This window comes from Nicotiana sylvestris, chromosome 10 (assembly GCF_000393655.2).
Source record: "Nicotiana sylvestris chromosome 10, ASM39365v2, whole genome shotgun sequence".
NCBI classification, from domain to species: domain Eukaryota; kingdom Viridiplantae; phylum Streptophyta; class Magnoliopsida; order Solanales; family Solanaceae; genus Nicotiana; species Nicotiana sylvestris.
The window spans coordinates 68,156,858-68,174,621 of NC_091066.1; the positions used below are offsets into that span (position 1 = coordinate 68,156,858).

The 17,764-nt window shown below is 36.7% G+C and overlaps 1 protein-coding gene across 1 annotated transcript; it reads left to right on the forward strand.

Moving 5' to 3' along the window:
- Positions 1-1,108: 1,108 nt before the first annotated feature.
- LOC138880437 (uncharacterized) lies at positions 1,109-2,509 on the forward strand. Its single transcript, XM_070160582.1, has one exon. The coding sequence runs from the start codon at positions 1,109-1,111 to the stop codon at positions 2,507-2,509; it is 1,401 nt and encodes a 466-aa protein (XP_070016683.1).
- The last annotated feature ends 15,255 nt before the right edge of the window (positions 2,510-17,764 follow it).

The window sequence follows — 17,764 nt, forward strand, 5'->3', positions numbered from 1 at the left end:
CAGGGTTCAAGAATTTGAGCTTAGAATAATTATTATATTTGGCTTTATTTTTTATCTAGTTTTATTCACATGTTTGTGCTTAATGTGCGAAATGTTGCTTTTTACCGCTTTGATATTATCTGAACTGTATATATAAACTGTTACGAAACCCTTCTTCTTTCTGAGTCTTCTGAATCTATGGTGCACACGTGCGCGTGGCCCACCTTTCTGTTAGAATTCATACCAAATAGAACGAAGTTGGGCCGAGTAACTAGGTCGAGTAGACTTTCATGCTCCCGGTACGTTACCCCCACTTCGGCTCAAGTTGTCTGCTTGGGTAAGCCAGGTCTAGAACAGTATACCCCAGGTTTTACACTTAGAATAACTCAAGTTCATACCGGATCCCTAGTAGGAACGTTTATTTGCATCATGTGCATTTGACTTCGCAGACTCAACACAGGGGTTGAGTCTGTCTAGGACAGGTGTACCCGAAATGAAAAGACCATCCTGATGCATCTTACTTGCTACCTGTGCATTCATTTGTTTCGGATTTGCATGTTGAACAGCTTATAGGAAAAAGTTAGAAAAGGAAAATCAATGTGAGAACCGAGAAAGAAAATTGACTATTTTTCGGAAAAAAAAAATAATTTCCAAAATATTTTGAAATTCTGTCAAAATTTTGAAAAAAAAAGAGAAGCAAATTTTGTGTTTCTTTTAAAAATAGTTTTATTATTACAAACTACGTAAGTTTGATTCTCGCCGGATGTGAGATACGTAGGCAACCCACATCAGGCCCAACTATTTAAAAAAAGGAAATAGATAATAAATAAATAAATAAATAAAAATGTGGGTACATAAATGTCGTTGTGTTGCCATGCCATTCTTGTCCAAAATATGCCGAATGTCCCCAAAAGGGCACCGGAAGGCTATTTTTGCAAGAATAGCCGCCTTTGGTCGTTTTTTTTTCAAAAAAATTAAAAAAATTGTTGCCGGTTAGCAAACACAGCCTTTAAATCTTCTTTATCAAAGTGTTTTTTTTGTTTTATGAATTGTTTTAGAAATATTGATGATTTTTTCAAAATGAGTCTTGATTTTGGTTTTTAAAATTAAAATCACTCACAGGTACAAAATGAGCACCATCCAGAACCCACCGTTCACAGATGTAGATGAGTTTCTATTTCGGCTTCAGATGTGGTGGTATGAATTAGAAGGAGATGGTCAGAAATGGGTCATTAAGTATTTGGGAGCTCTCACAGATATTATGAAAGTTAAACCACGCGATGATTTGATCACGACACTAGTGACTTTTTGGGACCCTGTTCACAATGTCTTTTGCTTCTCTGATTTCGAGCTTACTCCCACATTAGAAGAAATAGCTGGATATTCTGGTTTTGATGGAGATTTGAGAAACCAAAATCTTATATTCCCAAAGGCTCCCTCTGTACACCGATTCTTTGGTCTTCTGAATATCAGTAATCAAATCAGAAAAAGCAACGTTGTCAAAGGGTGTTGTTATTTCAACTTCCTATATTCAAGGTTCGGAAAGCCGGATGGATTTGAAATTTATGAAAAGGGCCTTACTAACAAACAAAATAAGGACACCTGGCAGATTCACCGTCGCTTCGCTTTCATGGTGGCTTTTCTGGGAGTCATGGTCTTCCCAAACAAAGAGCGGACGATTGATATTCGCATAGCCAGAGTCGTACAAGTCCTCACTACCAAAGAACATCACACTCTTGCCCCGATCATTCTCTCAGACATTTATCGGGGGTTGACTTTGTGTAAGTCCGGGGCAAAATTCTTCGAAGGGTGCAATATTTTGTTGCAAATGTGGTTGACTGAACATCTCCGACATCACCCCAAGTTCATGCGGTATGGTACGAGCAAGGAAAATTTCATTGAGAGTTATGAAGAAAGAATAAAACATTATAAATCTCTAGAAGGGGTGGAAGCGTGGATATCCCATTTAAGATCTTTAATGGCAAGTCAAATTGAGTGGACTTTGGGATGGCTCCCGATAAGAGAGGTGATACACATGTCAACCTTAAAGAGTTATTTGCTGTTGTTGGGTTTAAGAAGTGTCCAGCCGTATGCGCCACAGAGAGTTCTAAGACAGCTAGGTAGATACCAAGTGGTGCCTGATGATGAAGATTTGAGTGTGCAAGTGATTGAGCTACACCCCGAAGCCCCACTCCCTGAGGCTTTAATCCAACGGATTTGGAATGGTTGTCGATACTTGAAAGATGATACCCAAGTTCTAGATCCTGCGAAAGGTGAGATAAATCCGGGTTATCCTAGGTGGTTTGATAAAAGATCCTGTGTGGATGATGCACCAGAACCCGATCCTAGAAGGCCCATAAAAAGACCGCATGTTCAAGCCTTTGATGACAAAATCCAAGAACAGTTGGCTTGGGGTGAAAAGGAAAAGGGGTACAAAGCAACTATTCATGCCTTAGAAGAAAGCCTGAGGAACCTCAATTTGGAGAATGACTTACAAACACAAAAAGCAGAAGGTGAAAGAAGAGTCTGATTTGCGAGAATAAAGCTCTCCGCGCTCAGTTTCAACAAATGAAGAAAGCCTCTGAAGCGCCAGTGAGAAGCTGGAAAGATCAAAAAATCATTTCCAATCTGATGGAAATGATGCAAGATTACAACTCCATTTTGGCAAGAACCAAAAAGACGTTAGATAAAGCTAAGGAAAAAATCATACAGTTGAATGAGGATGCCAAATCTAGTAAAAAAACACCAAGTAATTAGATTTGAAGAAGAAATGGCTCAATTCGAGAAAGAGAAGGATCATTGGATACGTTCAAAGGCTCAGCTCCATGCACAATTGGAAGAAATGAGAAGGTACAACAGAGAACATCAACATGCAGATATTGATAGGGAGTTGATTTTACATTTTTTTGGTTAATTTAGTAAAATGTTGTTTTACAAAAATGAAATATTCACAAAAAATAACGCATTTTTTTGCATTTTAGTGTTTAATATCAAAATTATGCGATTTTTCTTTTAATTTGATATTAATTATGTGTAATAATTATTATTTAGAATTAAGTAGTATTTTTGATAGGATGATTTGGTTTTATAATTTAATTTAGGATTTTAGTCTTAATTTTTTGAAAAAAAAAAAGAAAGAAAAGAAAAGAAAAAGAATTAAAGAGAAGGAAATCAGAAGTTGGGCCAATTTAATTTAAAATCCCAGGCCCAAATCAAATACCCACCAAAATCAGCCCAAAAACCATGTTTCACCCGGTCCAAACTTTCAGCTCTCTGAGACCAGCGAAACGACGTAGTATAGGGACACAACTACGTCGTTTCGATTTCAACATATCTCAACCGTCCATTCATCTACATCCAACTACCAGAAATTTGCCCCATCACCCGTATCCGATCCTGACCCGCACTTGAACCGGTCTTGCCCCATGAAACCAAAAAGACCCCGTTTCCCATTTACGATTTAATCAGAGCCGTTGGATTCCAATCATCCAACGGCCCTAATTAAATCAAATGTTTCAATATATCAACTCCCCTAAACCCTGCCCTTCCCATCTCATTCCCCCATGTCTTCAGATACCCGATATAATGCCACCATGAACCCCCGCCTTCCGCCCACCAGAAATCGCCTCACGGCGGTTCCGGTGGCCCAAATCACCCTATCTTTACACCATAGAATCCCCTCACTCCCCTATTTCCGAATCAACAAACCTTATCCCTCAAATATCCCTGGAATTCCTCGAATTTCAAATCAAAGATCGGACTCAAACCCTAGTTTACCCAATCGACCCCAAACTGACACCCCATAACCTCCACAACCCCCTCATGCCTAATATATCATTAGTTTCCCTCGAATGTATCCAGAAGTCCTCAAATATCGAATCTGAGTTCGAGCCTTAGAAACCTAAAATTCCGACCAGTGCATGAAAGATCATTTGGTTGGATTTCTGGGCTTATTCAAGCTTGTTTCATCACAAAATAATAACGCTCATTTGTTCTGCATCAGGAACAAACGTTTGGTATTATTTTGGGTTGATTCAGAGTCCCAAATCCAAGTTCGAGCATGTCTAGTGAGTTCTTTCCTAGTTTTTGTTTATTTTCATTAGTATTATTCCGATATTCGTCTTCCTCGTCTCTTTTTATTTTTCTGGTCAATTTCAATTGAAATTCGATTAGTTCTTTGGTATAAATTATTTCTGTTCACTGTTGTTTCTTTAAGATTTGGTTTTGTGGATTTGTTTCGTATAATTAGGATATCAGCTTGTTTTAAGACTGTGAAATTGTATCTCGTTAATCACTTAGTCAGAATAATTAGGATTAGTTCAATAGTTTGGTTTAACTTCTTTAATTATGTTGATAAGAACTGATTAATATAAGTATAATTCAAGTGTTTACCTACTTAAGAAGCTTCTAATAGTGGTAGGGTTGGGATTACAATAGCTGTTTAAATTAAAAAAGCACTAAGCTAGTGGGTAGTTAAAAATGAAAAGGTGAATTGATAATGGAGGATACACGAAAATGAATGTCTATAAAAAGGCTGAACTTGAGAAGTGTTAAGACACGGACAAGAGAGATTCTGAAATACTGGAAATAAAGAAAAACACTTTCTGAAAAATACTAAAAATAGAGAGTGATAGACATTGATAGAGAAGAGAGCTAAGAGATAGAAATCAAAAAAAAAAATCAGAAACGGTTGCAAAATTTTAGGAAAGTACACTGTTTCATTGAGCTCATTTGGTATTTTCTGAGGATTTTCCTCTAGTATGGAAGCAATTTCTGGTTAGCTGATACTAAAAAGGGTTTAATTCTAGTCTGGTTTGGGGTCTGCTGATTCATTGAGACTGAAATTAGGGTCTGGACTATTGTATCTCATCTTTTGGTTTCAAAACTAGTCTGCTGGTTCATTTTCTAGGGTTGAATGCTATTGCTACTACTGTTTACTGTGATCACCCCTTTTTCCTTTTGTAATATCCAGGTACACTATCAAAACTTATCATGGAATTGAGAATTGATTAGCATGTAGGGAGCTTTGGAAGTTCAAGTTGAAATTTGAATAGACTTCTTAAAGTTCTGATGTGGATATTGTTAATTCTTACCATTATATGTGAATCAGATGCTTCATCTCGTTTGATTTAACTTTTGGTTTGTGTTAAGTGTTGATTCATGTTAATAACTTAGTGTGATGTAGTTATTTATATCTAGTGTATAATTTCAGAATACTGGGGTTATAATATTGTTTGAACTCTATATAAATGAACGGACTGCTTTAAACTTTAAAATAGTATTGTTCAAGGCATGTCAAGCCTGCTATGTGGGAATTTGAGAATGAATTCATATGTGTTCAAGTTGTTAATGAGCATTAAGCCATGAAAATAGCCTCTCTAGATTTCAGATGGATCGTGTGTTCGACTAGAGTGAGCCCCTCTGTTTTCTCTTTTGATTCTTAAGCTTAATACTGATTGGAAACTCGAGTCTTGCTGATTTTGCTAGTCATTCTTTTTCTTAGAAGCTAGAAGATTGTTATGGTTAAAAGCATCTGCTGTTTCTATTGTACTCTCAGTTTGTCATATTGATCCTTAATGGTGCGGATATATTCAGTCGAAAATGTTGACTAATTAGTTAAGGGATTAAAGTTTCATGGTTACTATCCTAACTGGTGCAAATATGTGGACACTTTGCATGAATAAGCCTGTGTATCTTTTTTTTTAAATGAAATTTGACTTGGTTATTTACATAATGTCTTTTAAAAGGGAAGCCCAGAGCTATGTACTGTTCAAGCAGGAGTCATTGTTTGATTTAAATTGATTTGAAGTCGTCTGCTGGGAATAGACTAAGCATTAAATTCGAACATCGCAAATTCAGTCATGTATTCAATATTGTTTGGGCCAAATGGATCAATTGGTCAAGTACAGGCCTAAGAGACTTCAAATTAGTTTTGTAAAGCTCGGGATTCGGATTCACCTCGTTTGTCTTTAAATAATTCAAGGCGTCCAAGGGTAAGGACTCGATCTGCAGTCCTGTTTATCCGCTGATGACCAAGCCGCCCCAAAAACTTGGGCCCAGGATTGGGCCTAAGATGGAATTGGTTACTTCCCTTTGTATATAGGGTCAGTGATTAAGGGAGTCAATATTTGGTTCAGGTTCAAAGATTTTATGAAAGATGTAGTGTTCCCTCATTTGTTAAGGTTTACACATCAAAATTGGGTTGTCAGCATCAGTCCCTTTGCGCCAAACTCCCCCTCCCCCTTTATGCATTTTCGGTTCTCGATTTGTGCGGCATTGTGAGTCCAATGGTGCTCATGTTTGTCAAGTAATAGGCCATTAGCAATTGGCCTTCTGGCCAGGCCAACCCTTGGAATAAAATAGAACGGATTCCGTGTGTTGTTTTCTTTGATTAGCAAATTAAGATTAAACTTTAGACGAAAGTTATTATAATTTCTTTAAACCTTTTCCTTAATTAATTAATTGGGTTTTTGAAAGTGAGCCATATTAGGCATAATATAGTCACGGCCCTCAAAAGCGTAGTTTGAATTTCCTTTAGAAAATTAGAATCGAGGTGCGGCGTACCAAATAAAATCTCGAAATGTATGACTCTCAGATAATTAATACTAACTTTTTTAAAATCGGGGCGTGCCATCAATTGAATTTTTCATGACCTCCGCAATTTTTTTTTGTTATTTTGAACAATCGTAGTTCGCTTTAGAACCGATTTAGATTAATATTGTGATTATGTATACGCTCTCGTAATATAATTGCAAATTTAACTCTAAAAAAAGACTCGAGGCATGCGTTCGCGCAACTTCAACTAAAATTTTCTTAAATAAACAAAAACGTTATTAATTGTGGACACGTTCGCGTGACATGATTTTTGACGCGCCTAAGGGAAAGAGTATACGTACGCGTAACTCAATTCTTTATTTACGAATAAATCAAGTGATTTAAAAAGCGGTTTAATAGTTGAAAAATGCACATAGGTTCAAAATTATTTTAAAATCAGATAATAGGCTAAATATAATAGTTGAGCGACCGTGCTAGAACCACGAAACTCGGGAATGCCTAATACCTTCTCCCGGGTTAACAAAATTCCGTACCCGGATTTCTATGTTCACGAATTGTATAACAGAGTCAATCTTTTCTCGATTCGGGATTTGAAACTGGTGACTTGGGACACCATTAAAATACCCCAAGTGGCGACTCTGAAATAAATAAAACAATCCCATTTCGAATAATGTCACTTAAATTGGAAAAATACCCTTATACACTCTTTCCGGGGGGTGTAGGTAAAAAAGAGGTATGACAACGGGCATGTGGGCATGCAGTGTGAGAAATGTCGCATGGATCATTCCATGGCATCGCGTAGTGGCTCTTCTTGTTGATATATGTGTTGCAATTATGTGACTAAGTTAATGAGCTGTAAATCATGCTAATTATCATGTTAAGGCTTCACGCCAATACTATTGAGACCCGAGAGGTCGTTTTTTGCTGTCATATCATTAGCTTCATTGATATTTTGTACTCAGTCCTATTCATGCATATTATATCATGTCTTAGTCTCGGTTATTGTTATTTGGCTTATCATATCTGTTACATCCCGTACTTTAACGTTAGGATTCGTCGAAGTGATAATGTATGAGTTGGAAGGGATTAAGGTTATACATGAAGATAGGGATGTAAGACCCTCTAAGTTTGAAGAATTTTGGAACTACTAGATTTAGCTTGAGATGTATTTTCTTTAAAGTAAACCATTTTCGGTAAAAGTTGATAGATACGATTTTATATGGTTGTGATAAGTTTTAAATTAAATATATGACATGTGGAGTTTATAAATGAGGTTTTATTTATTATAAGAATATATAGTATTTTATCATAAGAAAAGTTATCCTTTTTTCCGTTTTGAGAATTATAGTACAAAAGAATTTCTTTATTGTAAAGGTATAAATTATTTTCTCACAAGAAAAGAAGGTTATCTTTTTACCATTTTAAAAATTAAGCATACAAAAATTTGTACTCTTTACATGAGATTAGGAAAATTAGAAGTTAAAAATATATTTATTTTTACATGGGTATTTTAATGAAATAATAGTGTATCTATTTATTTTGTATGGTACCACATGACCATGATAGTAAAGTATATTATAGTATGGTATATAAAGTGTATTAAAAATAAGTAGAATTTTAAGTAATTTAAGACAATTCTTCGTTATGCGGATAATTGGTACTTATCTAAAAAGAATTTGGATAAGGTTACTAAGCCAAGAACGTGGCAACTAGGGGTTAAGTCATGTAGGAAATTTTTGGATTAAATAAACTTCAAAAGTGGTCCCTACAAGTCTTTAAGGTAAGAGATTCTTATATATTGAAATTAAGCACTTATGTTGCTTCAGCAAGTTGTTTTACGCGATTTCATTCCAAAAAGACTTAAAACCCCATTTTCAATTCGTTTTGTGTCTCCAAGATTAATAAAAAGGTTCAGCAAGAAGGTTTCCTCCGAGATGATACTTGATAGTAACGTAAGTTAGTTAATTTCATACGAAACTTCTTAGAAAGATTAGCAACGGGATTTTTGCTGCTCTAAAGGAGTACGGTGCAATCTTTCTCAAGAATATCATATGAATGTTTCTCTACTCCAGGTATGTTAAGGCTAATCCTTCCTTATTTTGGCATGATTCAAGTGACGATACATAAACATAATGATATTCCATAAATAGTTCTACTCATAGCAGTTTAAGATGTCCATGTTATTTATTCCCGTAAAGTAATATTCAAGCATGTCTAAGTACGTATCTAGTTCCTCACTTTGAATAGAATTTTATTATCCTGGTAAATCGATGAAGTAACATAATCCCTCCATTGGATAAAGTTAACTTTGTGCAAGGAATCAATGACATGAATTAATTTCACGAATTTTTTTTCCGTCAATTAAGACAGGAACAAGTATATTACAACTAAAGAAGGATCATAGATGTTTAAATCTGTAAATATAGAATACCATAACACTTATTACTATTATTTTGCGACAATAGATACTTAGCTTGACTATACATACATTTTTTTAAAAGTTATCAACCATATATATATTAATCAATCTAGGAAAAATGAAAATATACATACATTTTTTTTAAGTTATTCAACCATATATATATATATATATACATCAATTCAGAAAGAGAAAAGAAGTGGAGAAACTTCAGCCACAACAATCGTAGTTGGTGTGGAAAAAAAAACACAAGATGATCTTGAATTTTTTAATATAAAAATAAAAAGGGTGAAGCTTGCAATGTATGAACATGATCTTGAATTTTCTAATATATAAAAAAACACTATTTTTAACTTATGCTCCGACAATTAGCCAAAAGTATAAATTGAAATATTATGGAAAAGGAGAACTTGCATTTTAAACTTAGTGTTTGATTGTGATTCTAATGGGTGGTGGACATTGACAACATGTTTGTGGTTGAGGTATTTGATAAAGATATTAATGTTTATAATATAGTGATACATGTATATTCATGTATTTACCACCGTGCTACGGTCAGTCGGACAGACATGCATTTACCACCGTGCTACGGCCGGTCGGGCAGTTACCACTGATCAGTTGGGCAGTTATACGTTTACCATCGAGCTAAGGCCGGTCGGGTAGTCATGCATTTACCACCGTACCACGGTCGGTCGGGCAGTTACCACCGATCAGTTGGGCAGTTATGCATCATACGATATGAATAATATAGATAGTCTCAAGGAGAAACAGTATATATATATATGCATATATGGTGGCACTTCAGAAATTCAGGTTAATTTTTACATGTCTTCAATTAATGTTGACTTTTTGTTATGTTTCAGTTCTTCCTTACATACTCAGTACATTATTCGTACTGATGTCCTTTTGTTGGGGACGCTGCATTCATGCCTGCAGGTATAGATAATCAGTTTGACAAACTCTCATAATAGACGAATTGGCATTCAGCAAAGGATCGGTAAGACTCTACCTCATTCGGAGTGCAGTCGAGTCTATGAGTCATCTTTTCAGCTTTTTGCTACAGACTTATGGGTAGACCGGTACCCTGACCTATTTGTTGTCAAATAATCTTAGAGGCTTTGTAGACAGAGGTTCAGTTTGTACAGTATGTTAGAGGCCTTGACGGCACATATGTATTCATGTCTTAAGAATGATAGTTTATTGATACAGTGTTGCCCACTTACAATTGTACATTACAAGTTATAGCCATGTTGGCCCATGATAGTCACAAAAGGAATGAATGAGTTATAGAGTAGTTCGCTCGGGCCAATGCGGCACCGGATGCCAGCCACGCCTCCCGAGGTTGGGCCGTGACAATATCATTGTTTCAGGCTAATATCATGGCATTTTAAGCCCATGTGTGTGAGACTGAAGAGTGAAGACTGAGTAAGGCCGAGAGCCTGATATTGAGTGACAATTATAGGATCAAGTTGCACGCCACAACGGTTATATTGATGATTATGATAGCGCTTGGGCTGTAGGAGCCCCTCCGAAGTCTGTAACACACCCCTAGTGAGCGCAGTTAATTATATTCAGGGATGGATCTTCCCTTAGTATAGAGATGGATCTTCTCCATAAGGCTGGTTGGCCTGTTCCTCGATAGTGGATGACTGTTGTCAGTGATGTGTATATATTCTGGGATGGATCTTCCCTGGGCCTTGTGAGCCATATGCAGTACCGAGTGGTTGTGAGGTTGTTATTGTTATTATCTGGAGATGGATCTTCTTCATAGGCTGGAATGTCCTTCCTCGGTACTGAGTGACTGCTGTCAGAGATATATATATTCCGGGATAGATTTTTCCTAGGCCGTATGAGACATATACAATACTGAGTGGACGAGCATTTGAGATTGTGGGCACATGAGGCACTCAGCATGGTGTATTTCATATAGCATGTGCATTGGCATGTAGACATAGCAGAGTTACGCATCCTTACCCTGTATATATCTGCTCTGTTTTACTGTTCGAGCTATTTATTTAACTCAAAGCATGCCTATGTTTCTGTAGATTATTTATGTTACCTTTGATGAGGTTGAGTTCGTCACTACCTATCAGTCCAAAGGTTGGACTTGTTGTGAGCACGTGATTTTTGCCCTATATGAAAATTACTCCCAAAAATTCAAAATAAAATTTTTTTCCTTTTGTGTGCAATTTTGAGAATTTTCGTGGCATTTTTGGATAATTATTTGTATTTGTCCGTGCATGTTTATTTGTTAAATTAATAAAAAATACAAAAATATGTCGCATTTGCATTTAGGATTTAATTCTACAATTAGGAGCAATTAAGTTTGTTTTTACAAGAACAAAAATCATAAAAATAATGTACGTCGCATTTTTTGGCATTTAATATCCAAATTGTGTAATTTTATCGTAATTGCTATTTAATTGTGTGTTAATTGTTATTAAGAGTTAATTAGCACTTTTATAAATTAATTTAGTTCTATAGGATAATTTAGGATTTTTAGAATTTAGTTTTAGTTTAAGAAAAAATAAAAGAAGAAAAAAGAAGCAATAAAAGAAGAAGAAAATCGGATTGGGCCCTTCCTCCAATTTTAAACCCCAGGCCCAAACCAAATAACCCTTTACCCAACCCAAAAACCCCCCGACCCGGTCCAGCACTAAACCAAAAGGACCCTCCCCCCTTTCAGTTACCCTTCACCCAAACAACCAAACCCCAAAACCCTAAAAAAGCACCCGCCCCTTCCTCCTGCATCAGCTCCAAACGACCTCACCTCCATAGCAACACCATCGCCATCCATGGCTGCCCTCCCCGTCGTCCCCATCATCCCTCACATGGCTGCCTTTCTCCCATCTTCATCTTCTTCGTCGAGCTCAACCAGTCCGTCGACCACTCTTCAGCGAGCACTGCCATCGTCGTCGACCAGCCTAGCTCACGACCAAACAACCATCAGTCTAGTCCCGTCAGTCACGCCCCAAGCGACGCTTCCAGCCAGCTTCCTCCGCCAAAGTTCCACCTGAAACGCACCATTTCTGTCGTTCAAATGACCATCCTTACTACCTCATCGTCCAGCCACTCCAACCCTCAACCAAACGAACCAGTCCATCGCCACCAACAACCTCCCGCCACAAACACCATAACCACCAGCAAACAGTCCTCGTCCAGGCCCTCCGCCATTTCCGTCACCCCATCGTCTAACAACCCCTCCAAACGACCCCTCCAGCGTCGCCCAACCAGCAGCAACCAGTTCATCACGTCCAAACGACCATCGTCGCCTCCATCGCCCCCAAACCAGTAGCAACTTCCACGACCAGCCACCAACAGCCAACTGTTGTTTCCCTGTCGTCTCTGAGCTTTACCATCATCGTCGCTTCTTCTGCCGCTTCCTATTCACAAACTGTAGCCATGAAACCACTCTTGAGGTTCCCGTTCGGCGTTGTTCGTCGAGGTTCCGTTCGAACCCGGACTTCAAACTAGTAGGTTTCCGTTCTCTTTTCTTTTAGTTTTCGTTCAGTGAATTCATCTTCCGCTCCTTTTTATAATTATGTTCGTGTTCCGATATGTTGGTTTGAATTCGAACCCAGGTCTTTGTTTGTATTAGAGATAATTCGTGTTCATTTTTGTTTGAAGTTCGTTAGTTTTTCATCAAGTGATTTAATGTCGAGTATTTATGTGCTGGTCTTTAGTTTTTTATTTAGTTTGAATCATTCATCTTTGTTATGATGTTGTTTGATTTAGTTTGAGTTCAACTGATGTTGAGTTTAGTGATTTAAATCTACTTGTTTGTCTTGATAAGTTTGTTGATATGAATCTGACTCTGTTGTTAATTCATGAATGTTGTCGATTAGGAGTTTGTTTGGCGAGTTTGTTTATTCAGATTTTGTTTGTTAATTGGATCGTTGATTAAGTGAATTGGTTATAGCTGATATGGTTTTGGTACAGTTTGAAAGGGATGGGGGTAGAATGGTAAATTGTAGTAGTTTCAGGGGCATTTTCGGGATTTTAAGTTTTTAAAAAATGATTAATTTGAGTGTTCTGTCCACTAAGTACTAATAATATTAAATTAATACATTGTTTAATACATAGTGGGGGACAAGTGGTAGTGAGAATTAATACATTGTTTAATATAGTGGGGGACAAAGCATGCGATAATGGGGCAATAAGGGAATTAAATAAAGAAAAGATATGTGATAGTGGGAACTAATATATTTATTTAATATAGTGGGGGACAAAACATTAAGTAGTGGGATTCAAAAAGGGGATGGGGAGAAGATGGTGGGATTAATTTAAGTGCTCAAGTTTGGCTATAAAGAGGAGGAGTTGGACACAAGTTAAGGGGGTCAGAATTTAAGGGTAAATATAACTGGTCTTTCAATCTAAAAAAGGGTGTTGCTGGAATTCTGCTAGTTTTATTAAACACTGTTACTGGGCTGTTCTGTTTTCATTACTGTTGTTGTTGCTGTGTTGTTGCTACTGCTCCTGCTGATCCTTTTCTTCCTTTTCCTTGTGGTCCCTTTCCAGGTACACATTTCTGAGATTAGTTCTGAGGTGACTTCAAACTGCAAAAAATGCTGAATTAAAAGGCTTAACAGATTGCCTGTTAAAGTGTGTTCAATTAATGTATTAGAATGTACATTAGGAAATATTGTATATGTTTATGCTTATCTTAAACATGTATTTACATTGTACAACTATACTGAAAATTGGACTGTACTTAGAACTATTCTAAGTAGTTTGAACTGTTTTCTATATGCCTATGGGTACATGAATTGATAGATAGTCATTACTGGAGATTATTTTGATTTAGTTTAATTAGTGAAGTATAACTCTGAATTCATGCAAACCGGAATAGAAATGAGTCAAAACTTGTGTTTTTTTAATCATGTTAGTAATGGAGATCTGTAAATATTAGGCAAAATAAAAAAATGGCCAGTAATTTCGTAGAATCAGTAGGCCCACTATATTTTAAGTTAGGATCGTAGTAGTAATTGTTAAGATCATTAATCCAACAGGCATGAGTTGAGTTCAAACAAGACGAGTTAACGATTAAGTTTAACAAACTTTCGAATAAACATTAGTGATTAAGGTTAATTCCAGTTTCAAATAGTTGTAAACAATTAATTCCAACGGTTCAATTCATCTAACAATGTGGGTTTAAATTAGTTAGAGGATAATTAGTTTATTTTGGTAATATTATTTGTAAATTCCGTATTCTATTTATAATTTCAATTTTAGTAATATTCAATTATAGAATAAGGCATGAAACAATCTCCCTTTGTCTCGATTGCAATTTTCAGTTTGCATTTGTCTTAATCCGATAAATAAGTAGCGGCCTCTTCAAGCATGTAATTAATTAGAATTTTTCTCTTTTTTAGAGACGAACTTAAATAGAAAAAATGTAGTCACTTTAGGATTATCCTTTTAGAATAAACGAGATGAGCCTCGCCCAATAAAACGCACAAGTTGTGGGGCCCTCAATAATTGGTTAATATTTGTATAGACTTCGGGATCGGCCGTTTAGGAAATTTCACGGCCTTACCCAAAATAATGATACGCTAGTCGCTTTAGGCGCGCCTTTAACAATTTACTTTCTTAAACTCGGGTGCACATTTATGTGACCCAAATCCAAATCTCAACAGAGTCGAAATGTGTCGATAACCACGGGTACATTGATGTGACGTGGTTCGAGATACGTTTTTCATAATGTTGTAATTCTCTGTTAAAATAATAATAATAATAATAATAATAATAATAATAATAATAATAATAATAATAATAATAATAATAATAATAATAAAAGCGGTAGAGAGTTTAAAGTTTGCACATAAGTTCATATTTGTATAAAATCATATAATTAAGCTAAATACGACAGTTGAGCGACTGTGCTAGAACCACAGAATTCGGGAATGCCTAACACCTTCTCCCGGGTTAACAGAATTCCTTATCCGAATTTCTGGTTTGCGGACTGTAATACAGAGTCATTCTTTTCCTCGATTCGGGATTAAAACTGGTGACTTGAGACACCATAAATCTCCCAAGTGGCGACTCTGAAATAAATAAATAAATCCTGTTTCAATTGTCCTTTAATTGGAAAAAACTCCCTTCCGCGTCCCTTCACGGCGGCGCGGGCGAAAAAGGAGGTATGACAGCTCTAGCGACTCTGCTGGGGACTTAACCCAGAACCACTGGTTCAGGGTTAGAAATTCGAGCTTAGAATAATTGTTGTATTTGGCTTTATCGTGTGATTGAGCTTAAATGTGCAAAATAATGCTTTTTACCGCTTTGATATTATTTGAACTGTACATATAAACTGTGTCGAAACCTTCTCTTCTCACCTCCGGGGATGTGCTTACTGGTTGAGACTCCCTATTCTGTTAGTGTCATACCCTAAAATAAAAGAGGCTCGGAAAGTTTCTAAGCCGGCTGGCCTTTTGGTTCCCGGAAAGGAGCTCTTTCCTCAACTCGAGTTGTCCGCTCAGGTAAACTGTCTAGAACATATACGCAAGTTGAACCTAGAATAAATTGATTTCATGCCGGATCCCTAGTAGAAACGCTTATTTGCATCATGTTGCATTTGACTTAGGGGACTCAACACAGGGGTTGGGTCCGTCTAGGACAAGCAACCTGAAATGAAAAAAGACCATCCTGCTGCATCCTGTTTGTTTTGCACATTTATTTGCTTCAGATCTGCATGCTAACCGGCTTCTGAAATCGGGAATTTTTGAAAAATTGTGAAAAAGAGAAAAAGAAAAAAATAGCAGTGTAGAAAGATAATTCTGAGTTACCGGCGAACTCTGCCAAAAATTTTGTAAAAAAAAATGTTTTTTTTAGTGTAATTTGTTTAAACAAGTCTTGTTGTCAGAATTAGTTTATTGTCGTGTCCCGAACTAAGCGGGTCTGATTTTCACCGGATGTGAGATACGTAGGCAAACCTCTTCGGTTCCGGCCCACCATATTCAAAAAAAAAAAATCCAAAAATATTTTCCAGTGCTCGCTTCTTTAGAAAGTCTTTCTTTTAGACCTCAATTTTTTTAAAAAAATAATACAAAAATATTTCCTTTTAATCTCTCTCAAAATCCAAAAATATTTGTTTAAAAATTCAAAAGAAATTCAAGATTCAAAAATATTTTTTCTTTTCTTTTGTAGTATTTCTTTCATAAATTCAGAGTAATAGTCCAAAAATATTTCCTTTCTTCTTTAGAAGTTTTTCTTTCGAAATTTCCAAAAAAAAAGGAAAAAAGAAAAAGAAGTTAAAATTCAAAAAATATTTCTTTAGACGTCTTTCTTTTCAAAAGTTTTTTTTTTAAAAAAAAACAAATCGAAATCCAAAAATATTTTCTTTCTTCTTTGTAAGTATTTTATTCGAAAAAAAAGGGTTAGTTTATTTCCTTTATTCCTGAGCGGGCGAATTACGCCGGTTTGATTCTCACAGGATGTGTGATACGTAGGCAGCGCTCATCGGGTCCAACCTCCCCTTTTGCAAAAATAGCCAAAAAATGTCAAAAAAAATTAATTTTCCGTCATAGTGTTGGGTGATGCTATTTTTGTCAGAAATAGCCGAATGTTCTCAAAAAGGACGCCGGAAGGCTGACTTTGCGTAAACGGCCACCTTTGGTCATGTTTTTAGGATTTTGGTCGGCTAGCTAACGCAACCTTAAAATCTTCGTCGCCAAGGTGCTGAAAGGCCGCGTTGGCAAAACCCGGTCTTTTATTTTATTTTAGTTTGAAAAATAATAAGAAAAAGAGCCAGTGGTCAAGAATACCGTTTAGAATTTTAAGCCGAGCCAGCTTCAGCGGTGTCTTAAACCATTCTTGCCGAGATAGCCTTAGAGTATCTTTCAGTTGTCAAAAGGCTATTTTCGTAAAATAACGGACAAGTTTGTGAAGTGTCATAAAATAATCTTCCCGGTCTCAAAATTCATGTGAAATTGGGAAGGGGCCACATTTGCAAAAACAGCCGTTTGGTTAAAATCGGCATATAGAGGAAGGAATCCGTCATTTTATTTTTCTTGAGTTTGTATTTCTTTTGATTAGAGTATGTGGGCCGTTTGACTTTCGAGTCTGTTGTTCGTCTTTAAGTGATTCCAAAAATATTTTATTGTTGTTTACCTTTTATGTGGCAGAACTATGCCCAGTCTGATTCATGCGGGGACATGATACGTAGGCAATCCACATAAGATTCGACCATCACTAAAAAAGGGCACTGTGAATAAAAGAAAGGAAAAAGGGACATAAAAAGAAAGAGTAAGCCGGGATGACGCATGCAATCGAAGCAAAAACATGTTAGAAATGGTTAAACTGCCTAGGAACATTGCATTCCCCAATGTGAAATTGCAATATGTGTTAAACTCTAACGCTAACAAGTTTGTTGTTTATACCAGAGAAAGAGATTTCAAAACAGTTAGCTCGTTAGAACATTCTGGCAGATTATCATTACCACACAAGATCTAAAGGGCCCATTCCGGAAAGTATGTCTGGTTCGGACAAAAGTGTTGAGGAGGAAAAGACGGAGATGCAAATGATGAAGGAGGAAGTAGACAGGTTGAGACAAGAGATAGCTGGGATGCACCTAGCCTGGGCTAAGGGACAATCATCACCAATACTTCCCCCTACTCCTACCCTTTCACCAGCTCGGACTCCGGAACACCCTTCCACTGGTCCATCAACGAGCTTCCTCATTACCCAATACTATCAGGGGGAAACTTCCTATAATCCCCAAGCTTCACCACCCAAACAAAACCCTCCTCCACCAACTGTTCCTGTTTTCGTGGCACCTCCACCCGCCACATTGCAAAAATCATCTGAGGAACCAGT